Source organism: Electrophorus electricus, chromosome 2 (genome assembly GCF_013358815.1).
Source record: "Electrophorus electricus isolate fEleEle1 chromosome 2, fEleEle1.pri, whole genome shotgun sequence".
NCBI lineage: Eukaryota > Metazoa > Chordata > Actinopteri > Gymnotiformes > Gymnotidae > Electrophorus > Electrophorus electricus.
The window spans coordinates 27,899,001-27,924,625 of NC_049536.1; the positions used below are offsets into that span (position 1 = coordinate 27,899,001).

At 45.4% G+C, this 25,625-nt stretch overlaps 3 protein-coding genes across 11 annotated transcripts in view; all 3 read left to right on the top strand.

Moving 5' to 3' along the window:
- The first annotated feature begins 1,349 nt into the window (after positions 1–1,349).
- On the top strand, positions 1,350–2,855 carry ndufb3 (NADH:ubiquinone oxidoreductase subunit B3). Its single transcript, XM_027022316.2, has 3 exons — positions 1,350–1,456; positions 1,990–2,119; positions 2,526–2,855. Exons 2-3 carry the CDS (start codon positions 1,992–1,994, stop codon positions 2,674–2,676), a joined length of 279 nt encoding a protein of 92 aa, XP_026878117.1. The 5' UTR covers positions 1,350–1,456; positions 1,990–1,991; the 3' UTR covers positions 2,677–2,855.
- A 3,309-nt stretch (positions 2,856–6,164) lies between these two features.
- LOC113584644 (CASP8 and FADD-like apoptosis regulator) lies at positions 6,165–10,882 on the top strand. 2 transcript variants are annotated; one of them, XM_027021692.2, is made up of 10 exons: positions 6,165–6,445; positions 6,898–7,210; positions 7,356–7,461; positions 7,907–8,042; positions 8,331–8,398; positions 8,538–8,604; positions 8,802–8,857; positions 9,153–9,231; positions 9,621–10,122; positions 10,615–10,882. In XM_027021692.2, the coding sequence occupies exons 2-10, from the start codon at positions 6,918–6,920 to the stop codon at positions 10,742–10,744; spliced, it is 1,437 nt and encodes a 478-aa protein (XP_026877493.2). In that variant the 5' UTR covers positions 6,165–6,445; positions 6,898–6,917; the 3' UTR covers positions 10,745–10,882. The 2 variants fall into 2 exon arrangements, with proteins under 2 accessions (XP_026877493.2, XP_026877501.2); XM_027021700.2 differs by lacking the exon at positions 6,165–6,445 and adding an exon at positions 6,497–6,696.
- Positions 10,883–11,057: 175 nt separating this feature from the next.
- dip2a (disco-interacting protein 2 homolog A) overlaps positions 11,058–25,625 on the top strand; it is a 112,426-nt gene continuing 97,858 nt past the window's right edge. For 6 of the 8 annotated variants that reach the window (XM_035523626.1, XM_035523629.1, XM_035523628.1 and 3 more), the window contains exon 1: positions 11,062–11,998. In XM_035523626.1, coding sequence (XP_035379519.1) covers positions 11,875–11,998 — 124 coding nt within the window. In that variant the 5' untranslated portion in view covers positions 11,062–11,874. Of the gene's footprint in view, positions 11,999–25,625 lie in introns of all 8 variants that reach the window. The other 2 variants (XM_035523633.1, XM_035523630.1) reach the window with 2 other exon arrangements.

Consider the following 25,625-nt stretch of genomic DNA (forward strand, 5'->3'; position numbering starts at 1 on the left):
ATCTGAACAAAGGGGACATGATGACGCCTCTCCAGAAGCGTCTCCTCACTTCCCCCGAGGCCTTGTAAAGCCTGACAGGCTTGTTTAGTTCACCCATTAGAAGAGTGTACAAATACTTCTGGAGCTATAAAATGGCTTAAATGCCTGCTGTAGGAACTTTACCGCTGGGAAGATCAAAGAGGCCATGCATTTCTCACAGGAAGTGGCCCCTGTCTTAGCAACCAAGTAACTTGACTTATTTGTTTGCAGTATTTTGAATCCTGGTGTGGAAAATGAAGGTCACTGCTGTAAATTCAAAACAAAATGCTGGATTATATTATACAAATTAAACAACACCGTGCTGTGAGCAGATATAATTCATAATACATTTAGGGCCATAAATGGGAATAAATGAGAACCTTGAAGATGTAACCGTTCTCAAGGGCTTCATCTGAGTGGTGGTATACTCTATAGTACTCAAACCTCTGTGGATGTGATGTAACCTACACTGAGAGACGTTTCTGCCTGTGCTGAAGCTGGTATTAGGATAGTGCGAACTAGAAGTTGGGTTCCTTTATTTTCAGTGTTACGTGTGACGTTAGGAGACACAGTTGTAGGCTGGGCATGGGGGTGGGATGACAACTTTAAGTAAAATGCTGAAGCTGAGAGAAGTTTGAATGCTCTTAAAAGGCCAAAAACGTGGTTTAGATCGACCATGACTCAAACAAGGCTTCACATTGCAACTATACACCATGTGCACAAAGAACTCGACAAGTTAGAAAGAAAGATCATCTGTTTGAAATGTGTAACAGCCAATAACATAAAAAAGGTGTTTGGGTCATTTTGCCAGAGTAAAGAGATTTACAGACCTGATGTTACACCTTTCTGATAACTATTTCTTAAACTGGTTTTTGAACTTAGTTACTCATGTTTGCAATGAGAAGTTAATTTTTTTGTGGATGACCTTTTGTTGAGGGCTTTTAAAAAAACTAAAAGCTAATGAAATGAATAATAAGACAATTACAAAAGTATGTTGATGCTGCATTATGACAGACGAGAACACATACCTTTAATAAATGTGTAAGTCGTTCTGGATAACAGCGTTTGACAAGAGTTGCAAATGTTACATGTAAGAGTAAAATACAAATATAAAAAGGAGATTCAACTGCTGGATAAATTGTTGTAGACTGTTCATTACAAAATAATATTGTGCCCGCTATGCTTATTGTTATATTGAGAAATTTTTAGAATAATGGATGATTGTTGCATGTCAGGTTTTAGATGTTTTAAACGGTACAATTACCCTAATAACGTACATTTAGACGTGTCTCCGGACCCAATGCCAGACTCACGGCCGAATAGCTGGAAACGTTTCGGTCCTCTTTAGTTCCGTGCTACGTACCGGAAGTGAACCTAATGAAGATTTCTGTCTGTACGCTGCCAGTGTTGGAGGTCATAGAGTTGTAACTGGGTCCAGGTAGCTGTTATAAGACTCTTGCCACATGCTTATCTTAAGAATGATCAGATTACCAGATTCAAGTTGATGCACATAATGTTGCGGTTCTGAAAAGCAGTTAGGTAGCTAGTGGTAAATGTCCTGTTAGCCTGTTAGCTTAAGGGTTCGAGCTAGGAGTGCTGGTTTGTTTTTGTTGCGTTCACAATGTTCCCAAGGTGAAAACAGACCAGTCGCAAATCAGATTAGTTTACCAGGGAGGAATGAATTTGAGCGATATTCAACGCTGTGCTAGTCATGTACATCTCGATCTAGCTAACTAGCTATCTTATCTTTATCGCTCAAATTAATTTATGGCTAGCTGGCTAACTAACTAGCAGGTTGGGCTGGCTGCATCTGCCTGCCTGCCTGTCTGGCGTGTACCACAGAGCGGAATTCTCAACGATACCCTCAATCAAACAACGTCGCAGTACACCTGCCTGAAACCCGTGAGGTGGCTTAGCTGTATATATTGCGTTATTGTATTTATATGGCACTTTTAATATTGTTTTAAACAGCCATGGGCGGGGATCACGGGCACAGTAAGATGTCCATGCCAGACTACAGAATATGGAAGTGGGAAGGGACGCCGCTCGAGTTCACACAGCAGCGGCTGGCGCGTAGGGGGCTGAAGGATCCTTGGGCACGGTAAGGCAGCGTTTGAAGGGTGTTGCTCGGCTGAGACCTGCTGAACACCATAATTTGTGTGTGTGTGTGTGTGTGTGTGTGTGTGTGTGTGTGTGTGTGTGTGTGTGAGAGAGAGAGAGAACCAGAACCAGATAGTTAGGCTATTGCTAGGATGTTACTTTTCTTAGCATGTTGTTTTGATCTGCATTTTTTGAGTTGATAGTTTGTCCACCTTTTGTTCCAGTGTGCTTCTGATCTGCACACTTATGAAAACGTAAAGGACAGGTTTGTTTTGAGTTATGTTTCTGAGTAATTCAAGGGCATATCAATGTTCAAGGAATTTCAGGAAATTTGTCAGCCTTTCCTCTCCAGTGAAGGTGGCGTTCTGGGTAGGGTGTTTTTCCCATTTTGGTGTGGTGTTTTTTAGGAATGAAGCATGGAGGTACACGGGCCAATTTGGTGTTCCCATTACCCTTCGGGATGTGCTCCTGCGTGGATTTAAAGGAGGATTCATCGCCTTCGCAGTTGCCCTTGCTGTGGAGTACACATTCTTCCCCCCTAAGAAGTCGGAGCACTGATGGCCGCGTTGTCTGCAGGAGACACCTGAACTCCAGCTGGAGCTCCTGCCACCAGACTTGTTTTTCCTTTGGCTGCTAAGCCATTTGACTTGACAGTTACTCTGTCATTCTGTCACATTATTATATATGCTGTAATACGATAAACACCGAAACCATAATAAACATAACTTATGCTACTACTGAGTGAGATGGATATAAATGAGTTTCATATGCATCTGTGGTTTAAGTGCCAGTGTATTAAGTACACCCAGGGGTCATCTGTTAAAGTAATGGATGGGTTTATACAAACTTCACCACAGACTGGTGTTATGTTTTTCATTCACTGTTAACCGGTGGGCTTTGTCATTATCCATCACTCTCCCTGAGGTTTTAGTTCTTGCGTCCTCTGTCTCGTAAACCTTTCTGCATTTCAAAAGCATAAGTAGAATCATGTAAGCAGAGACTCAACCTGCACTACGCCAAAAGTATCGCCGTCCGCTCCCTCAACTGGGAAGACAAGGACGTCTGCTGGGTGCCCTTTGTCGTCCCCCTCATCTTCCTCGTCTGCTTTTTGCCCTACATCCGTGGTGCTTTTGAACACCATGCTGTCCTGCATGGGCATTAGTAGCATAGCCGTCATGGCCGTCATCCTAGGTCTGGCAAACCGGCAGTGCACAGCTGGCATGGAAGCCGATGGGGAAAATTGTGGGACCTCTGCTGGCAGTCTGAACTCGTGAGATGACGCTGCCTGAATACCAGTGCTTACATTTATCTAATGAGTTTGAGTACTGATTTGGGATCAGTAGAGAGTTGCGAGTGCTAATCTCCACCATAGGTGCTGTGTCTCTCCCAAACTGGATGGAGGCCTGGTAAGAGCTCGGTCTGGTGTATGTTGTGAAAATTATATCCAGCCAACAGTGTTTCCACAGTTCGACTGATCATCATCGGAGAACTGGACGGGGGAAGTCACGCATTGTACACAGGGAACAGATATATGATTGTATCCCTGGCTGGATGGCTGTGGATCATAGACCACTTTGCGGTTGGCAATGATATAAACGCATTTAAAAACACCAGCCACGTTACTGTTACCTTCTATGCTAGTGCCAGTACTACCACTGTAGACTCAAGTGTGATGAGAGGCCTGCTAGCCAGATGGGAAATGACTGCCATTCACAATTTAATTCTGTAATTGTATCCAGGTAGTACAGGTACCCAAGTAAACACTACAGGTGTTTATAGACTGCCTGGCCAAAAAAAAAGTCACACACACTAATATTTCATTGGACCGCCTATAGCTTTGATTATGGCACATATTCATTGTGGCATTGTTTCCACAAGCTTCTGCAATGTCACAACATTTATTTCTGTCCATATTTGCATTAACTTTTCCCCAAGATCTTGAATTGATGATGGAAGATTTGGACTACTGCGCAAAGTCTTCTTCAGCACATCCCAAAGATTCTCAATGGGGTTCAAGTCTGGACTCTGTGGTAGCCAAGCCATGTGTGAAAATGATGCCTTATGCTCCCTGAACCACTCTTTCACAATTTGAGTCTGATGAATCCTGGCATTGTCATCTTGGAATATGCCCATGCCATCAGGGAAGAAAAAATCCATTGATGGAATAACCTGGTCATTCAGTATATTCAGGTAGTCAGCTGACCTCATTCTTTGGGCATATAACGTTGTTGAACCTAGACCTGACCAACTGCAGCAACCCCAGATCATAGCACTGCCCCCACAGGCTTGTACGGTAGGCACTAGGCATGATGGGTGCATCACTTCAGCCACCTCTCTTCCTACCCTGATGTGCCCATCACTCGAACAGGGTAAATCTGGACTCATCAGACCACATGACCTTCTTTCATTGCTCCAGAGTCCAATTGTTTCCCTAGCAAATTGAAGCCGTTTTTGCCGGTTAGCCTCACTGACAAGTGGTTTCCTTAAGGCTACACCGTGGTTTAGTCCCAATCCCTTGAGTTCCCTTTGCATTGTGCATGTGGAAATGCACTTACTTTCACTATTAAACATATCCCTGAGTTCTGTTGTTTTTCTATGGTTTGATTTCACCACACGTTTAAGTGATTGTCGATCACGATCATTCAAGATTTTTTTCCAACCACATTCCTTCCTCAAAGATGATGCTTCCCCACTGTGCTTCCACTTTTAATGCGTTGGACAGTTCTTAACCGGATTTTAGTTTCAGCAATCTCTTTAGGTGTTTTCTCTGCTTGATGCATGGCAATAATTTGACCCTTCTGAAACAGATTAAAATCTTTTCCAGGACCACAGGATGTGTCTTCGGCATGGTTGTGTAACAGACGAGAAGCTACTCACTGTATCAGTTAGGGTTAAATAACTTGTTGCCAGCTGAAACATAATCACCCATGCAGTAATTATCCAATGGGAGGCTCTTACATATTTGCTTAGTTAAATCCAGGTTGTTGTTTTTTTGGCCAGGCAGTGTATCAGTTTCCACTGTGTTAGTGTTTTTTACATATTCACCTTATAAGAAGGGTTTACACAAAGCTTAGAGGGTACAGCAGACCAGAACAGTCAGATACGTGACGTCAATGGGCCATAGTAGTGTCAGAACCACTGGATTACTACATACATGTGGATAAAATGTATGTCAGTCTATTACTATAGAGTAGGTATACATCATAACTCACTGTGTGAGTCACTCACTTTTGCCAGTAGGGGCAACTGTGTACTTAACTATAATGCTGAATATCTCTACATCTCTTACGACAGTACACGGCGGTTACTCACCTACAATCTTTATATATATATATATATATATATATATATATATATATATATATATATATATATATATATATATATATATATATATATAGGTGAGTAACTGCAGTGTAAATATGTAAGTAAATATATATATATGAGAGGGTGAGAGAGAAACCCTGAGGAAGATTCTAGGTGAGTAACTCAGTGTATTGTAGTATGAGATGTAGAGATATTTAAAATTGTACTAAAGTACACAGAGTTTCCAGAGAAACAGAACAGAATGTTTAATAACTGCAACCGCTCTAGATGTGGTATATGTAAATATATTAGCACAGCCCTTACAATAACTGGAACAAGTTACCATCCCCCATTCCTCCTCACGCATCACTGCAAGGGTTGTCTACTTTATTACTTGAAAGAGATGTAATCAGCTTTATATTGATAAATGTAGATAGATAGATAGAGAGAGAGAGAGAGAGAGAGAGAGAGAGAGAGAGAGAGAGAGAGAGAGAGATAAAAAGATGGAGTTGTAGCAGTACTGCAATGTGCAGTATAGTAGAAGAGTACACAAGTTTTCCTTAGAGGTGCTTTTTTATTTGGTTTGGTTGTCTTTTTTTTGGTTTCTTTTTTTTTTGTGCAATACACTGTCTTCTTGCAGTACAATAATTCGACAAAACAGAGAAAAAGCCAAAGAAAACAGTGCAGCAGGAATAAGAGCTCAGTAGTCATATTAATATGCAGAAGGAAGCAAAGAGAAAGGGGAAGAATAACACACACGCAAATAAAGTCTTTTGATAAAAAAAAAAGTGTGGACGGAGAATATAACTTCAAAGCAAGAGGTTGTTGATTAAACTTACAAAGCGGTAGATCTTGTTTGGCAAATAACTACATTTTAATATAGAAAATTGGCTTCCGGCACGAACTAAATCTCTCCAGAGACGTCGGTATGGAGGTGTGCCAGTTTCGCTTTCCATTGCGTCATGATGGAAGACTTAAAAAGTTCTGAAATCGCCATCGCTTTTCTGAAATCCCTCTAACGGTAAGTCTTATGTTAGAGATTTCTGTGACCTGTCTGCTGTGTTGGTGTGATAACGCTTATTTTGGTATACACGTATTTAAAAAAAATCTATTTATTTAAGTTGTAATTTTTTAAGGATGCGTATATGAAACACAGACACCGTGATAGTGTCATGGATTGTAGGTTTTCAGCAACGTCACAGGGTTTAACACATTTCTATATCGGACTTTAATGTGATTTTTTAAAAGAAGTAGCCTAAAGCTAAACAGAAAGTGAGTATTGGGATTTTTTCGCTTTCCTGTAAGGACATTTTTTTCATGTGACTCATATTTCACTAAGTAATACTTCTATTATTATATTATTATTCTATTTCCGAACACGCTAGCTGACTACTCACATTTTCACACATTTGCACACTTGGAGAGTGAAAATGAACCAAATACACCAATTTATTTATCCGTGTTTCCTTTTAGCTCGTTCTGGTGGCGGAAAGATGTCGCCGTCCGAGCAGCATACGCACATCATCAGCCAAATAGTCGAGCAGCTGAGCGCCGAAGAGCGCAAGCGTGTGTCCTACCTGTGCGGGGCGCGCGAGCTCGACCGGTGCGCCGCGGACGCGCGAGCAATGCTGCAGCGTGCGATGAGCCAGGCGGCCGCAGACTACGCCTTCCTTCTGGAGCTGGTGCTGAGGATCAGGCGCTACGATCTACTAAAGCGTGTACTTGGGACTAGCAAAGCTGAGGTCGAAAGGCTCCTGAACAACCGCCATGCTCTGCCAGAATACCGGTAGATAAGCATTATACTCGCGCGTGTTTCGTAGAGAACACAAAAAACATGTATTGAGTATATTTAATATATGAAAGTCGTAGTATTTTGGGGTTTTTTTCTCGCTTGAACGTCGTGGCTTTGTTTTGTGTGCATCTTCTTCAAGAGTACTAATGGCTGAGCTGAGTGAAGATGTGGGATCGGAGGACCTGGAGTCTTTGATGTTCTTGCTGAGGGGTACCTTGCCGAAGGAAAAACTGGAAAAGTTTGAGGTAAAAAGCGAAAGTGAACTTTATGTCCGGAAATACGTGGCTGACGTCTGTGGATGTCCCGGAGCTGTGCCCTTATTTAGTCTGATGTATGAGTGCCGTTCTGGTATGTGGGCCAGGGACTGTTTGAGAATATCAGCAAAATCCCCACTTGTGGTGGAGGTTATATAAATAAGTATTAGCAATTTGACCTGTTTTATATGGTAATGTTTTCCAGCAGAACATTCTGTGTTTTGTACACCCCCTCTATAAACTTGCTCAGTCTACAGCAGCCTGAGTTTATTACAAAAACACAGAATAAAAATTCCCTAACATGTTAAGACAAGGTAAAAACGACCTTATCCACCTACATACCAGGATGAATAAGAATATCCCTGTCTGTGGAGAATCGCATCACACTGTAACAATGTGCTACACATAATGATGAGGTCATCACTTCCTTCTGCAGTGTTTCCTGGATGTTGTCGTTGAGCTGGAGAAGTTGGACCACATCTCCATCACCAGGATAGACGTGATGGAGGAGTACCTGAGGGCCATCCACCGCATGGACCTGGCCAAAAAGCTCAGCCAGTACCAGAGCAGAGGTGTGGGGTGACTCAGATTACATCATGGGAGGGCTGATGACATCAGAGCAGTTTAGCACATTTCACGTGAGAAGCCAAAATTAGAAGCCTGTCTTTCCACCAAGCGCTTTCGGGTTTCCGTTCAGCTGGTTCACTTCTTCATTTTGTATGTAGATCTATTTCAGTAGAAGTGAGGTCTCACTCCCTGGCCTCATTCCTCTCAATGTGACTCAGTTTTCAAATGAATGAATGCCCCGTGCAGTGGAATGTCTGTACAACAACCAACACAAACAACTGTTTCCGTTACAGTCAAAACACAAACACCAGGGAAACCTGTGAAGAGCAAAGATGACTCACCACCTTCTAAAGCTGCATCAGTGAGTAACAACATGTTTTGATGGTTTTAAATTTAATGCATTTACTGACACTTTTATCCAAAGTGACATACAATTCTCACTGAACACAACTTGAGAAATTGTGGGTTATTCATGATTTCTCTTCCTCTATTCCCATTAGCCAAATACGTCAGTTCGAATTCCACTGAATTTTTGCAATGTGACACCGATTGTTTCCAAACACTGTGGTGAGTTTACAAAGAACAAACTTTTGTTACCACAATTAATAGAGGAACTAATAGATTTGCTTTAACTACACGAAGTTGCCTCCTGTAGTGTAGTGTTCAGGAACTATAACTATTCTGTATGTAGTATGTTGTATGTTGTATATTTTAGATGAATATTTTGAATATTTATAAAGTTGTATTTTTCATCCCTTCTCCAGCACAAACAGCCAGTACTTCAGTAACACAGAACACTTCAACCATCAAATACCATGAGGTAAAGAACACTGTTTAAAGTCTTTTTTTTCCAAAATAATACAACAGCACAGTGGTGGACAGAGGTGGAAACTGAGCATTGTAAATATAGTAACCAAATTAATTTTCACCATTGTGTATGAATTCAGGCCATTTGTAACAGTGAATCTAAATTGATTTCTTGGAGCAAAACACTTCACACATTGATTGCTGAGTTCTTAAGAGCAGTGCATCGTTACTAGTGTTATTACTGCAGGGAGAGGACACTCTTGACCGCCTTACCCATAATTCCCCTGTTTTCCATCCCCTTCCTCCAGATACAGGAGCATGTGTACAGGATTCAGAGGAATTCCCGAGGAGTGTGTGTGATCATAGACTGTGTGGGCACTGAAGGAGGTGAGGGAATAGAGCAACCAAAGCATTGCAAAAATACTGTGAATAAATAAACAAGAAACACCAAATATTTCCAGTTAAAGCCAACTGGGCACTTACCAAAATTTCTCCAGTAGTCACCGAACCCTCCTAGAAGTTGGCTGGTGCACTTCTCCTGTGTGTGTGTCTGCTGGAAAGTCCCTAGAATGTCCTAGACAATTAAAGTAGCTTGTTTTGTCTGAGCACATTTATGCCTCTACTGAGTTAAGCTGTGCTTTGTGGAGAAATTCTTGATTATATTCATTGCCAAAGGCCAGTTGTAAATCTTTTTTTTTTTTAAGTGAAATGTTTCGTACCCAAATGATCCCACTTTAAAAACTTTTAAAAATGACCTCTGCTTTCTGTGCCTACAGTCCATCTGAAGCATGTGTTTGAGGGTCTTCATTTCCACGTGAGCCTGCACTGTCTGCTGAGTGCTGGGGACATGCTCTCCACCTTGCGGGAGGTCTCCATGCAGAGGAGGCACCGTGACGCCGACGCCTTCGTCTGCTGCATCGTTAGCCGGACTTGCTCCTCCTCAAGCCTGCTGGGCACGGACTCCTACGGCCTGGGCCTGAACCTGGACATTCTCCGACGCCTCTTCGCCCCGGACTCCTGCCCCAGTCTGGCAGGAAAGCCAAAACTCTTCTTCATACAGGGCTATGACGGCACCTGTGCAGGGGACTGGGAACACAGCAGCGGAGAGCTCCAGACAGACAGCTCCCATCCCGGTGCCTGCAGGGCGGAGGATGTAGCCGCAGACGCTGACGTGTTCTGGAGCCACTGCTGGACCCGGGAGCAGGAGCTGGGGAAAGATTGCCACCGATCAGTCTACTTACACTCCCTGAGTGATGCCCTACAGGACGGACAGAGGAGGTAGTCCTGATGGGCAATGACTGCCTAATATTACTACTAATACATTTTTGTATACCTGCCTAATGCAATTAGCTTTGTGGGGTTCCAGATTTATTCTCAGTCAATCAATCAAAAGTATATAGTATTTATATACTTTTATATATAGTATGAAATTATATAGCACAGTATATAGTATTTTATAATGCATTGTAATTATGTGGTTTATGTGTAATGTAATTTTTTTTTATGTTGATGGGGGTGTGTTAACAGCTGAGTGTTAAAATGAAGCTCAGTGTTTTTTTGCATCTTATATATTCCAGTAAAAACAAAGACGTGATGACACAAACCCTTAAAAAAATTAATTAAATCATATTAACAAGAGTTATAAAGTGAATACAGCAAATAAGTAAACAAAATAGGAGGAATAGAAAAGGAGTTAATTATGACCTGGAATTCATAATTATTCACAGTTTTTAACAATAAGCAAATTATCATCCGTCTTGATTTTTGCAGGGGGATCCATCTGGTGAATTTACACTTGGAAGTAAATAGGGCGGTATACGACCACAACCGCGGACACCCAAGCTCCTCCTATCATCTCAATCTCAGACATACGCTACGAAAGAACGTCTACCTGTCGTGAACTTCACCACTGGAAATTGTGCTCCATACGTTTTATATGTTCATAGAAACTGCGAGAGATTCAGAATGAATCGCAGACTCGAATTAATTGTATCAATTAATGTTTAAATTGGTATAATAGTTGGAATAAAATCGAATCCCATCAAAAATGCCGATGCTATTTTTTAATATTATGAACTTACTTGTAGAGCAGTTGCTCTTTATGTTCAAATGAGGGCGCTGCAGGACATAAACTTTTTAATTCATTGATAAATTCAGACCCGCAAGTTTGACCTTTCTAAAAATACAGACTGAGAGTGCTCAAGATAGTGATTTGACATTGAGGGTTACAGGTTATTAACATAGAAGGATATAAATGTTAGCATATGATGTGCCTGCAGTGTTGTCTAAAACATTTACCGATCTTACTTTATCAGGTTGTTTAAAATTCATGCACGAATGAGATTCTGAGAGATTTATTCAAAGTTTTTGTCACGTGTGTGTAAATGTATCTTTTTGCTTTAGTGTAGACTACACAGACGGAACGTGTTTAACACTGTATTATTTCTCAAAAGCTATTGCATGGATTACGGGACCTTTTGTTTTGTGTAGATTTCCTCTCATAAAAAAAAGGTGCCTTAGAAAATCTTTCACTTTTATAGGTCCTGGCAATAGATTATGTTATGCATCTCATATGCCTGCATCGCCCTGCACGGAACTGTAGAATCTTCACTGCATCATGTCAAGTATGTAGGTGAGCCTGAATCACGCGCTGGGCTGTGAGCGCGCGGCGTTCCGGGCGAAGCTGCTGCTGCCACTGCTGCAAAGGCAATGGCGGCGATCTGAGGAGTTAAACGAGTTCACCTTTGTTCTTTTATTCGCTGGAATCGAGAGGGAACCTCGCGTGGAGAGTAACAACCCATCTAGAGTGTCTTCCTCGAAGCGAGAGTATCTTTGCATTTTCGTGTTGACGTCAGGTCACGAAAGTGCTTGCACGACAGCCCGTGCAAACGCCCCGAAGACTCCTCACATCTGTATGCGATAAACCCCCAGCACGCGCCTCTCGCCTGTTGGCTTAAGCCTGGAGAAGGATCCTTGCTTTTATTCGGCGGCCAGTCTGAATCTCCAGCGGTCTGAGCGAACTGGAGAAAAATGGCCGAGCGACATTCTACCGGATTGCTGATGATGATGTTGGAGCCGAATCCGGCTATTGCGATGACCCTCCCGGCAGAGGTGCGAGAGAAGCTGGCAGAGCTCGAGCTGGAGCTGTCCGAGGGTAAGTTAGATTCGTGTGTCCTCGCGGTTGCCTACGCTGTGCCTGCGTGCTCCGTGCCGAACGCCCTAGCCACGTTCGTACCGCATGCCGACGAATGGTCACGGTCAGTATTATGTGCCGTCTCCAGCTTCTGTCTAAGGCCAGAGCCCGCGGTGAGCATCGGGGACTAAAGAGGGAGCACGGCGCGCACACCTTCCCGGAGCTGGGTTGGGGTTTGACGTTAACGCCGGGATTATCAATTCGTTTCACGGGTTGATTGGGGACGATCCCAGTCACGTCCGTGTCAGGCTTTGTGCATACCTTCGGCTTTGATCAACTGCATAACTGGTTTGTTCGGAGAGGCGCTCGAGCAGATTAAACCGTGCTGGCCCAGTGTATTGGTGTCATGCAGGTAACGCAAGCCCAACGCGCGTGAACAGAACCAGCCTGCGCTTTCTGTCTGGGTATTTGACACGGGCGTCGGGGGCGCGGTAGACTCCTTCTCTGCGATGCTCCTTTTGCCCAGGGTATTCTCAAACAAACTGCCCGCCTACTCTGATAAACATAACAAGTGTCCTTGACATGCAAGATCGGGATCTGAAGGTTTCGGTTACTTTAGAGACTGTCATTGAAGGGTAGAGATTAAACGGCGTGAGGGGGACAGACTTTATGGAATTTTAGGTTTTAAGTTACTTTATTTAAAAGTAGAACTTCCTGTTTTTTTTTTGGGGGGGGGGGGGGTTTCTGAGGAAAATCTGGCTGTATAGGAAGGGCATGGGTAGGCGTGGCTATGTAAATACCTGAGCCAGTAATACTGCGGTGGGATTTGCGTGAGCTGCTGTGGCACCCTGGGCTGTTCGTGCCACAGTAGATGTGTTACTACCCTGATCTCATTCTGCCCTGCCAAGGCAGTTCGTTTCTGAGCAGCGCTTGGGCAGTGTGGTTGTTTGGAGTGCATGGGGATTGGCTGGGCTTGGTTTGGGTTTGTTGGCGTTTAGTTTTTGTTAGTTAATTTGAGTTAATTTGGGTTAATTTGGGTTGGCTGGGTTACTTTGGGGTTAGTTTGGGTTGGCTGGAGTTAGTTTTGGTTTAGTTTGGGGTTAGTGTGGCTGACTTGGGGTTAGTTTTGGTCAGTTTGGGGTTAGTTTGGGTTGGTTGGTGGTTGTGAATGTGATTATATTTAGTGCCTCACACTGAGTTGTTCTCATTCCTCCAGTACGATTAGATTGTACCCTGTTTGCTATCTGTTATCTGTCGGCCTGTAGCTGGGCTGTTGTTGTTATGCAGGCGAGTCTTGAGTGAGAAGTGAAGTGCTGTGCACGTCCCTCAACGCACGTCCCTCAACGCACGTCCCTCAACGCACGTTCCTCAACGCACGTCCCTCAACGCACGTTTCTATATATGAAGACATACGTGGGTATCTCACAAACGAGTGCCCGGAGACAACAGCTGCTGTCTTGTAGATGAAAAGTGTGCCCTGCTGATGCTGTGTCACCACCTGATCACCGCGTCACGGCCTTACTGACATTACTGCTGCTCTTCCTTTCACATGCTCGCAACTTGTGTCGCGGTTGTGCATCACAAGCTGTGCATTTAAGCCCTTTAATAATGATGATGATCTCTGCTGGTGCGTCTCTGTTCGTGAGCATGCGATGACACAGCCCGGGGTTGCCCCTTTGCCTGCATGTGCTGGTGAGAGAGTGCGTAAGACTTGCTGGTGTGCTGAGCAAGATCGACCCTTTTAAAAGCTGGGGCACGTTCCTAAAGGGCTGGCAGAGGTGAACTAATAATGCTGTGTGCTTAAAGGTTCTCGCCTCTCTGAGGCCCTACAGCGAGGCCCAGAGCTGCAGCCATGCCTCCACGTTGGCCTCCTCATCAGCCTCCGCACCACGTCCCTGCATGGACCTCAGACCCATGGCCTGTCACAAACTCACCAGTGATTTTTCTGCTTCACAGTTTATCACTGGAAATTGGAGCCACTCAGTTTTCCAAGGCCCCAGTCCCTGCTGTGGTTATGGCTGTCAAAGTGTGGCTGGGAGCATGTGCGAAGCAGGTTTACGAGTGTGTTCGGTATCCGGCCAATATCTGTCAGCCGCATCTGAAGAACCGACTGCTGTAGTGTTGTGAGTTGTCAGGGTGTTGTGGTAAACGTAGCCGGTGGCTGATCGGGGACACTTTTAAAGCCCGAGTGAAGGACTACTGGGAATGGAGCAGGGGATGGAACCCTAATCCAGGCTAAACTAAACCGTCATCACACGGCCTGACGAGAAGCTGGCGTTAGGCTCAAAACCCCAGGACCCCCTGCTGGGTCTCTTCACTTCTGTAATTACACAGCTTTGTTTGAAATAGTTTGAAAGCAGATACTGAATGATTCACAATATGCCGTCATATAAAAAGTGTAATAATAAAACTGTTTATTAAAATAGTTAATGGAAGCTAGTGGCCATCTTTGCATGAGGTTTCTTTTATGCTATTTGCCCCCAACTGCTAAGATTCTTTTAGTGTTTTCCATGTTGGCATTTTTAATTGAGGTGATTCAGTCTAGTACTGGCAAAGCATGCTGGGAAATCCCACCAACACACACCTATTATTGCTGTTAAGTAACCTGCAGCTCCAGTACCAAAATGCGGCTTTTGTGCGGCGCCGTGTTGACTGGGGAGGTATTTTTGACGGGCGCCTTGCCATCCAATTGGCAGAATCACAGGCAGCAAGCCGGACTGTCTGCTGTGACCCGTGTTGTGTTTGATTGGCTGTGAGACAGGGCACTAGCTCTCTCAGAAGACCTCATCACACCTGCCTCCTTTAGGATGGCTTGCTGTTGCTGTCTATTTCAGGGCGAGCAAGCCGCTCAGGAATAGCTGTAGAATACATTACCCAGGTTCCCCTTCTCCCGGCTGGATCCTGCCATCTGAAGCTCTGTGGTGCTAACCCCTGCGAGGCCTGGGACAGATTCTGCGTGTCATGTAAAACCGCTTTGCAGAAACACGGCAGCTGCTAATGTGACTGATGATGACCAGATACAGCAATGTCAGCACACTTCTTTGCTATCTCTGATAAATAGAGCAGTTTTCTGAAACAAACCAGAGGGATTAATCTAAAAGGAATGGGCGGGGCTGTGGTATGGATCTTTTGCCTGTTGCACATTAAACTTGTAAATGACTTAATTAGTTGTTCTGTCTACATCGATACCAGCAGTTTTTGAAACAGGTTTTATGACCACTCAAGAACAAAGCACAGTGAATGTATGTGGCTGTGTGAATAATTGAATGAGTAAGCTGCTGTTGTTGTTGTTGTTGTTGATGATGATGATGATGATGATACTCAGCATTGGTCTGTCACCTGCAAACATACCTGTTTGGAGGTTTAGAAGATCCAGCAGGGTGGAGGAGGGATTTCCTGTTTATGCACACATCATTTCCTGTCCTTCTCAAGTTTTGATTGGCTGCGTTTGCTGGCAGGTTAGTTGAAGCTTCAGTTCATTTTGTGTGTGGGCTGTCAGTCATCAGTACTTTTCTTTGCTATGCTGAAATGGATTGGAATAACAAACAAAGGATAAAAACCGCTCGAAAACATTAACGATAACATCTACATGAACAATACATACTGGACACCCTACAGACAAAAAAATATATGAGTGAAGTAATGAGTACGAGCCAGTGCTGACACAGCGCCCCCTGTCCCTGTACCACTCCACATCCCTATAGCACGCCCTGTCCCCGTAGCACGCCCTGTCCATGTAGCACGCCCTGTCCCTGTAGCACGCCCTGTCCCCGTAGCACGCCCTGTCCATGTAGCACGCCCTGTCCATGTAGCACGCCCTGTCCCTGTACCCCTTCACGCCCTGTCCCCGTAGCACGCCCTGTCCCCGTAGCACACCCTGTCCCTGTACCCCTTCACGCCCTGTCCCCGTAGCACGCCCTGTCCCCGTAGCACGCCCTGTCCCCGTAGCACGCCCTGTCCCCGTAGCACGCCCTGTCCCCGTAGCACGCCCTGTACCCCTTCACGCCCTGTCCCCGTAGCACGCCCTGTCCCCGTAGCACGCCCTGTCCCCGTAGCACGCCCTGTCCATGTAGCACGCCCTGTCCATGTAGCATGCCCTGTCCCCGTAGCACACCCTGTCCATGTAGCACGCCCTGTCCATGTAGCACGCCTTGTCCCCGTAGCACGCCCTGTCCCCGTAGCACGCCCCGTCCCTGTACCCCTTCACGCCCTGTCCCCGTAGCACGCCCCATCCCCGTAGCACGCCCCGTCCCCGTAGCACGCCCCGTCCCCGTAGCACGCCCTGTCCCCGTAGCACGCCCTGTCCCTGTCCCCGTAGCACGCCCCGTCCCCGTAGCACGCCCCGTCCCCGTAGCACGCCCTGTCCCCGTAGCACGCCCTGTCCCCGTAGCACGCCCTGTCCCTGTACCCCTTCACGCCCTGTCCCCGTAGCACGCCCTGTCCCCGTAGCACGCCCCGTCCCCGTAGCACGCCCCGTCCCCGTAGCACGCCCCGTCCCCGTAGCACGCCCCGTCCCCGTAGCACGCCCTGTCCCCGTAGCACGCCCTGTCCCCGTAGCACGCCCTGTCCCTGTCCCCGTAGCACGCCCCGTCCCCGTAGCACGCCCTGTCCCCGTAGCACGCCCTGTCCCCGTAGCACGCCCTGTCCTCGTAGCACGCCCTGTCCCCGTAGCACGCCCTGTCCCCGTAGCACGCCCTGTCCCCGTAGCACGCCCCGTCGCTACCCCTCCACCTCCCTGCACCCTTCCATGTCCCTGTACTCCCTGAGGTGTCATTACCAGCTGTTGAGATCAACACACCACGTCTTCCATGCAGGGCAGCTGGATTAACCAGTACACAGACGTGTCCATTAGCTCCCCACTGTGCCACATCCCACCTTTTTGACACAACGAGTGTTCTCGTTCTCACTCAGGCACAAAGTGGTGTTTCCACGCTCCAGTAACAAGTACAGCTTATGAGTGCATGAGACTGATCAACTGCTGGAGGTTAACAGAGGAGTCTGTCTCTGTGTTGTGGTGTGATGGACGCTGAGTAGAAGCAGGCTAAGATAACATCTGTGGTTAGTGGTGTGGCTGCAACAAATCACTTCCGTGTGAATTTATGCCTGTGTGTGCTGAAATAGTTGTGGAATAAAGCAGCATAGGTGAAGACTGCAGACTCATCCTTGATTCTCCGTCATCTGGTGGAGTGTAACTCCACTTCTAACATAGAACACAGAAGTTCTGAACATTCTCCCTGATGCTGTAAGAAAGAAACTTATAGGAGCCAAAACCAAAAGGATGATCTCTGCTGGTCCCTGCTGGTCTCACCTGGATTCTCTTGGTCTATCCTGGTTTCCCTTCATCTTCCCTGTGTTTTCCTGGTTTATCCTGGTCTCTGCTGATCCCTCCTGGTCTCCCCTGTGTTCTGGTCTTTCCTGGTCCCTGCTGGTCTCTCCTGGTCTGAATGATTGATTTTTTTTTTTTGTGTTTGCATTTATTTAACCGTTTGTTCCTCCATTTTAAATGATTGACTTATTGTAAATAGCTGGTGGGGCAGAAGGGCTTTGATGCGCTGCAGTATGGACCCCAGAGGCTGCAGATACAGACTGTGCTGAAGTCATTAGCCTGACTCATCTGCAATTGACTGGAAACATCACTGTCGAGCCCGGCACATTTGGTTTGTAGCCTAATGTGTGGGTTAAACAAAACAGCTGGCTTTCATGGCAAAGTGTCCACATCTGTCCTTTCTTCTGGTTTTTCCCGTATTCGTTCCTTCTTTCAGATTCATTATTTATTAATGTGTCCAGTTGTTTGAAATCTTCTCCATAAAGCCCCGTCTTTAAGTTTTCACATTGATGTTCATACAAAGAACGCTAGCAGAATATCTCTGCTCAACTCTGCATATGTTGATCCACTGCAATTTGAACCAAAAAAAAGAAAACATCAAATTATACAAGACGCAGCATTGCGACCGACACCCTCTCCAGAAGAATGCGTGAGGTGCATTTGGTATTTGGTGAGGTGCATTTGGTATTTGGTGAGGTGTATTTGGTATTTGGTGTCATTAGTATTAGTTTATTTTAGACCATCTTTTGTCTTCTGCATCTGTGGTTCTTGACTCCAGCTCTGGTGACTGGTGAACAGGACTCAGGACTAACAAAGCAGGCAGAACATGAGAATGTGCAGCGCCCTCTAGAGGCTGACTGACAACTTCTGGCTTGTATAAGCGTAGCCAGTTGAAACATGGCTGGTTCAGATTTTTGTTTCAAAGGTGGGAGGGTTGGCCAGCTTTGTGGTCATCAGGGTTGCCATGACAACTAGTTCTCCGAAACTGAATGTGCATGTTGACCTGATGGATGTTTGGATCAATCAGGTGTACACTAGTCAGTAAAGACTTTTGTTCATGATTTTTACAGCAACATCTGAGTGTGTCATTTTAATTTGCTTGCACTAGTCAGCCTGTGTGGTGATTTGTAGAATGGTAGCTCACTGGTTAAGGTATTTGACTAGTAATCAGAAGGTTGCCACTTCAAGTCCCTCTACTGCAAAGTTGTCACTGTTGGGGCCCTGAACAAAACCCTTAACCCTCAATTACTCAAGTTGTATTCAGTCAATAAGTTGATTTGGGAGATAGTTGAGCATACCTCCAGTTACTCTCTTACTGTCTAGGTCTAAATGCACATGTAACATCTGACAACAATCTGTTCATTGAGATTAAACCAACTGAACACTGTCATTGTCACAGATACCCATGCAGTCTTTATCAATGTCTCTGTTTCGCTATTATGTGACATTCCAGTCAGCAGTGTGACCTTCTGGGCATGGTTACTATCGAGGTATGGACAGCTGGACAGCTGAGCGCGGACGTGGGCCTGGTGCTGCTGGGAGATGAGCGCTCCAGGTTAATCCCTGCCCAGAGTCTCTTTTGACTGGGAAAAGACATTTTCTCCATCTCTCTTCCTTTCTTCTCTCTTTTCTCTTTGTCATCCTGCCTACCTCCTTCTTTCTCCCCCCTGTCTCCTTCTCTCTCACACCTGGCCTGCTCCAGCCAGTTGTTGTGGTGTGCTTGGGCTCCAAGTCACATGGGCGGCATTGGCGTAATCGCCCACCACATGCTGGGTTAGCATGCGGATGTTTGGATGCCTGGGAAGGAAGTGACATTGCCAGTCAACAGAAGTCTGCAGCTCATTTGGTGTGGCAGATGGAAGCTGATTGGCAGTACTGATCTGGGTTCAGTAGACTAAACTCTGGAGGGTCAGGACTTTTATTTTGTCTGTTTAAGAACTCGCAGTGGAATATATGGCAAAGTGTGTGCTGGGGTAGTGGAGAGAGTTGAGGATATCAGACGTGTATGTTTGTACTGTAGTTTGTACTGTAGTTTTAACTGTAGTTTTTACTGTAGGTATCGTGGAGAGATCTGAGGAAATCAGATGTTTATGCTTGTACCGTAGTTTATACTCTAGTTTGTATTGTAGTTTGTACTGTAGTTTTAACTGTAGTTTTTACTGTAGGTATCGTGGAGAGATCTGAGGAAATCGGATGTTTATGCTTGTACCGTAGTTTATACTCTAGTTTGTATTGTAGTTTGTACTGTAGTTTTCCTTTCCACCTCCTTGTTTCCTCCTCTCTTGTTTATTTCAATGGCGTCTGCACAAGGTTGCTGAACCCCACTCCAGAGTCCGAGTCCCTCTACCTCTGTCCTCGGCTTGACCGTCTCTCAGGAGCCAACAGAACATGGAGTGGACTGCGTTCTGCAGTACGGGCTCCTGAAGAAGAGGGGTTTTGTGTCCTCTTAACAGTTTACATGTGAGTTGCAGGGACGAGCCGGGAAGCATAGCTGTCTGCCTGCAGTCATGCTGGAACAAATCGTGTTGTTGTAGTTGCATGAAGAATGTCAAGAACAATGTCTCCCACCACGGTGCTCAACGTTTGACTGTTTTCACATGCATTCACTATGACCTCTACCCTGCAAGGCACTTTCAGCCACAAACAAATAAATGAACAAAAAAAAACAAACAACCCAGGAAACAAACCTACCAGGTTCTGTGTGCTGTGATGTAATTAGGCTAAACTGGTGGAAACCCCAGACATACTTCTGCTCTGGTGAAAAGTTATTTCTTACAACACCAATGATCTGTGAAATCACTGGAACACCACACAGCCTGTGAGAAAGACAATGATCTGCACACAGTCTGAGGTCTGAACACACACACACACACACATTATCTCGTTAAGGGAGAGGTGAAAACTGAAACCCCTACCCCTTGCGTGTTTCCCATGTTGTGTTGTTCTGGAAAGTGGAAAAAGAACAAAAAACCTCCCAGTTGGCTTGGAATTCCATTCCATTCCATAGTACCAGCACTGCTGCCTCCAGTAGGAGGTTCATTAGGCATATTCCAAACACAGCCTCTATGATCATTCTAAAGCGGATTTCATAGGAATTTTACACACTTTGAAAAGTCGCTCCAGAAACTCAAAGAATATGAAACGTCAGCGAGAGACACTCTTGCACTGATCCCAGTAATTCTGGAACAGGCCTACAGTTGGCAGCTGTAATTTCTTTTTCTGCCATTGGCACATCCGCCCTGTGCCTTCGCCAGGCCCCGTGCGGATAGCTGTGAGCCATGGGCGCTGGCGACATGCGCTCAGGTACGTCTCTGTTTATACCTCACCTGTGATCAGCAGCACACTGCAGAAGAAACGGTTCCTGTCTCGGGAGCGATTTCTGAACAGTGGTATTGTCATGAGAGAGAAAGAGGACTAAGTTATAAATGCAGAGTGTGTGCGTGCGTGCGTGCGCTCGCGCGCATGTGCGTATGCAGACATGTGGGTTGGTAGGAGATTTCAGCATGGCTTTGGAATGCAGCATCATTAGAAATACCAAACTTTCACTATGTAGATCCGCCCACCGTCGTCAGGTCAGTCATGCGATTGGTATGTTGCCGCCAGGTCCGTGTTCAGCCGTCTACACACACTTCCTGCTTCACATTTCAGATTCATGAGTAAGACAAATAATGTTTTGGATTTGGCTGTTAGTGCTCAAGCCAGAGATTTCACTTCACCGGCAGGCCGAGCACAAGTGGCTAGAAGAATGAAGAGTTACTACACATTGCCATCCTTTCTGCTTTGTAACACAAGAAAAATGTTGCTTCCAATGTTTTGTTAAATTTGTGTAATATATGACATGAGTTTATCTTTTCTATCTTTTATAGAAAATAAAAGAGCAGCTTATGATGGAGCCATTTTAAAATTCCTCCTTTTAAATTTCCTCATGTTGTAGAGCCTCTCTACTCATGTTTTAGTGATGGCGTTTCAACACTTTGGAGATTGATACGGTTCCACTTTATGGCTAATAAAGATCAGACAGCCTGTGATGTGTTGATCGAGTTCAGAAAGACCTTCTGTGTCCTGGAACAGTGTTTTATGTACTGGAAACCAAGGAAAAGCTGGGAAAGTCCCATTGAAATAACCCTACAGTAGACGATCAGACGGTGAAAACCTACAAATTGGGTTCCAACAGTCTTCAGTTACCAGTGTTATACTGTCCTGCCTTCCACATTATACAGTAGACAAATGGCTAACTGACACTGGCTAACTTCACTACGGTGTGAACGCTTGACCAAGGTATTGGGCACTGTGAAAATTAAGGACAGAACCCAATGGCCAGGACCAACGTTTTCCAAAAAAACACCAATATTCACCAACTTAATACATTAGAATAGACCTTCTAATGTCTGACAGTTCACTCTTAAATGTTCAAAAAAAGAAAAGACAAGCCAAATGAACACTTTAGAGAGGCAAAGCCTTCATCAACTCAGCCTTCAACAAACCAAATCAGTTATATTGTCATTTCACACAGGGTAAGGGGAATGTCACGGTAGTAGGGTACAGACCGTCTGTGAGCTTTGTACAACTGACTTTAAACAGGAATCTCTTTTAACCTGTATGTTGTAGCAGAACCATGGTGCGTAGCATCTGTCCGCTGTTGGTGGTTTTATGGGGGGGGGGGAGAATGTTAGACGGGTGTGCTTTTGTGTGTAAGACCCCAGCTACAGACCCTCTGGGTCTCCAGTGGCCTGTTTGAGCCGAGTAGCTCAGGTTCTCTTGAAGTATGCAGCCATTGGCTCACATTTGGGAAGAGATTTTCAGGGCATGGGAAATTTTTCAGCATTGCGCCTAAGAGATGGGGATTTGCATCCCCCCTTGCTGCTTATCGTGTGTGTGTGTGTGTGTGTGTGTGTTCTTCTGTCTTTGCCTGAGGCATTTTTTTTGTATCGTTTTGTGTTTCTTTGTTGTTGTGGTCCTCTCGTTACTTGTGGAATTCCTCAGCTGTTGAGTAGCTCTCAGAAGGACTGTTAATGTTGAAAGTTCACACCCTGGTCGTTACTTTCACTGCCCGTCATTAATTTTATCCTCTAAGATTAAACATTAATAATATAGCCCACTATGGTATTGGAAAGCTGTGTCCAGAAATCTGCTTCTGCTTCTGTGTCCAGAAATCTGCTATCACCGTTCTGTATTCAAGGCTGGCGTACGGTTGGGTGAGTGTGGGCCGAACACACGCGCTGAGATGAACGACTTTCAAAGGCAGATCCGTATTCAGGGTCATGAAAAGTCCAGGGTTTTATTACCAAGTATGAAAACCAGAATGCATGACTGGTAACCAAAACAGGGAAAAGAAATACAGAATAACAGAGAAGAAAATATAAATATAAAAATATAAAAACCACAGTATAAATGGGAATGTAATGAACATGGAGACTAGGAACAAGTGAGACAAGGCAAAATATTAAAGGAAGTGCCGGTTACACTGTTAGTCAGTTAACAGGCTACTGGTACAAGACCAGTGAACAGGCAAAAGGCTAATAGGTGATCAGATAATGGGGTACAGGCTGCAAGGCTAACAGGTGATCGGGTAATGGGGTACAGGCTACAAGGCTAACAGGTGATCGGGTAATGGGGTACAGGCTACAAGGCTAACAGGTGATCGGGTAATGGGGTACAGGCTACAAGGCTAACAGGTGATCGGGTAATGGGGTACAGGCTACAAGGCTAACAGGTGATCGGGCAATGGGGTACAGGCTACAAGGCTAACAGGTGATCGGGTAATGGGGTACAGGCTACAAGGCTAACAGGTGATCGGGCAATGGGGTACAGGCTACAAGGCTAACAGGTGATCGGGCAATGGGGTACAGGCTACAAGGCTAACAGGTGATCGGGTAATGGGGTACAGGCTACAAGGCTAACAGGTGATCGGGCAATGGGGTACAGGCTACAAGGCTAACAGGTGATCGGGCAATGGGGTACAGGCTACAAGGCTAACAGGTGATCGGGTAATGGGGTACAGGCTACAAGGCTAACAGGTGATCGGGCAATGGGGTACAGGCTACAAGGCTAACAGGTGATCGGGCAATGGGGTACAGGCTACAAGGCTAACAGGTGATCGGGTAATGGGGTACAGGCTACAAGGCTAACAGGTAAGCAGGCTAACTAGGAACTGAACACAGGACACGATGAACATCTTCACAGCAAGCTTAAAGCAAGATGCAGGTTACCAGGGAAACAGACTGTGGATAACTGAGCAAGACACAGGGCGAGCTACGAACACACTACAGATAATGGGGCAGACCGGTTACATGACACAGGCAAACAGGAAACATACTGAGGTTAATGGGCTAACTGGAAACACAGAACTAAAAATAGATCAACAAAACACAGACTTGGGGAAACAGGCAGACATGACCAGAACATGACCAGAACATGACTAGAACATGACAAAAACATGACCAGTACATGAAGGAAACACAGGGATTTAACACACATGAAAGAACATATGCCTGGAATTTTGTTGTGTGTTCTGGGGCTTCAAGTGTGTGATTAAAAAACAAAATCTGCACTGGCTGTAGCGCACTGTTCTAGAGTGCTACAGAATGTAGGGAACTGTTCTAGAGTTCTGTAGGATGTAGGGAACTGTTCTAGAGCTTTACAAGCTGTGGGGACCTGTTCCAGAGCCCTACAAGCTAAAAGGAACTGTTCTAGAACCACACAAGCTAAAGGGAACTGTTCTAATGCTCTACAAACTGAAGGGAACTATTCTAGCGCGATTGAAACTGGAGAGACTTCTCATTTGGCTGAAGTGGATTGATTTATTAGTGGTTTTGCTGTGTGAGAGGTGTGTGTGTGTATGTGTGGCTGCTGAGAGTGTGATTGAAAGCTCTGAAGTGATATTGGCAGCTCACATTTTAATTTCTGTTTCAGGGTCCTGTGGGGCTTGTGAGCAGCCTGCAGATAAGAAATGTGCAAGGAACAGTGTGTGAGGAGAGAGAGAGAGAGAGAGAGAGAGAGAGAGAGAGAGAGAGAGAGAGCACCTGCCACACATTTAACAGGTCCACACGTGAGACAGGCCTGGATTGTGTGTCTGTGTGTGTGGAAAGGAAATAGAGGACTAGCTCAGAAACATTAATGATATATTTCAGGTAGATGCTGCCCACCTGTGTGAAGGCTGTAAAGAAAAATCCATACTGTGTGTTTGGCACATGTTTAAAGACTGAACAACATTCTTTATGTTTGCTGGATTGTGTGAAAGCTGTAACATACAGAATTCTGAGACTGGGCAGGATGCCAAAAGCACACAAAACATTTTAGTTTTTAGGACGTCTTATTTTAGTATCGCTGGCTTGTGCAATATTAGTATCGCAAAGGCCAGGATCATGATAATGACTCACAGATGATATATTGAGCAGCCCTAGCTGTGACATTCTTTGGACCAATAACCACCATATAATTCATTCTCACGTTCTGTGGCCAGGCTGAGCAGTATTCTGTAGCAGTGTCTTCCCCTAGTCCTGCATTACTAATACACCGCACAGCTAAACTCTTCTCTGGCCCCAACACACCCTAACACCACACAGTAGAACAGAGGCACAGAGTACCACTGCAGACTGCCGCACCATCAACACCAGCGGGACAGGATATTGCCAGGTATCCCAAACCTAGCAACCCTTGTTCAGGGGCCCGAACAGCGGCAACCTGGCCGAGACGGGGCTCCCTACCAGCAACCTCCCGACCACAAGCCAAGCACCACAACCACAACCACAACCACCGAGCCACACACCCCAACACAGCTCACAGCTCACGAATCACGTCAAGCTTTTGTGAGATGAATCTGGTGTGTTCAGTACAAGGGAAAACACTACCTTGCACACAGCTGCCTTCTGTCAGAAGAATGAAGAACTGCAGTATTTTACCACCATGAACTGATTTATTTTTTAATTAGTTCTAGATGTACCCCCCCACTCCCCACCCTTAGAAGCACCATAAGGTGGTGTGTGAGATGTTTGATCTTGGTGGTATCTGGCACACGTCCATGTTTGCCCGCCGACCAGAACCTCTCACTGTCACCATCTGTCCACATAGCCACTCAGCTGTGCGCTCACCCTGCACACTGCCCTCTGATTGGTCAGCAGCTCACTTAGGGCAGCCTTCAGCCAATCAGGAGCAGGGCGCTGAGATCTCGACTCGTCTGACTGAGGAGCACAGGAGGAGAACGTGGACCTGATCTATCTCAATATCACTGTATGCCAATTTTTTTTTTTACTCACATATAAGCTCAGTCTCACTGGTGTTTCTCGCTGTTTCTCTGCTCTCCTGCATCTCACTATCTATCCC

What these genes read in the sequence shown, in the direction of transcription:
- LOC113584644 (XM_027021692.2), top strand. Translation starts at nt 6,918, where the DNA reads ATGTCGCCGTCCGAGCAGCATACGCACATCATCAGCCAAATAGTCGAG. An exon ending in CACCTTCTAAAGCTGCATCA is followed by an intron (nt 8,399 to 8,537) that starts GTGAGTAACAAC and finishes TATTCCCATTAG; the next exon opens with CCAAATACGTCAGTTCGAAT. An exon ending in GATTGTTTCCAAACACTGTG is followed by an intron (nt 8,605 to 8,801) that starts GTGAGTTTACAA and finishes TCCCTTCTCCAG; the next exon opens with CACAAACAGCCAGTACTTCA.
- ndufb3 (XM_027022316.2), top strand. Translation starts at nt 1,992, where the DNA reads ATGGGCGGGGATCACGGGCACAGTAAGATGTCCATGCCAGACTACAGA. An exon ending in CTGAAGGATCCTTGGGCACG is followed by an intron (nt 2,120 to 2,525) that starts GTAAGGCAGCGT and finishes GGTGTTTTTTAG; the next exon opens with GAATGAAGCATGGAGGTACA.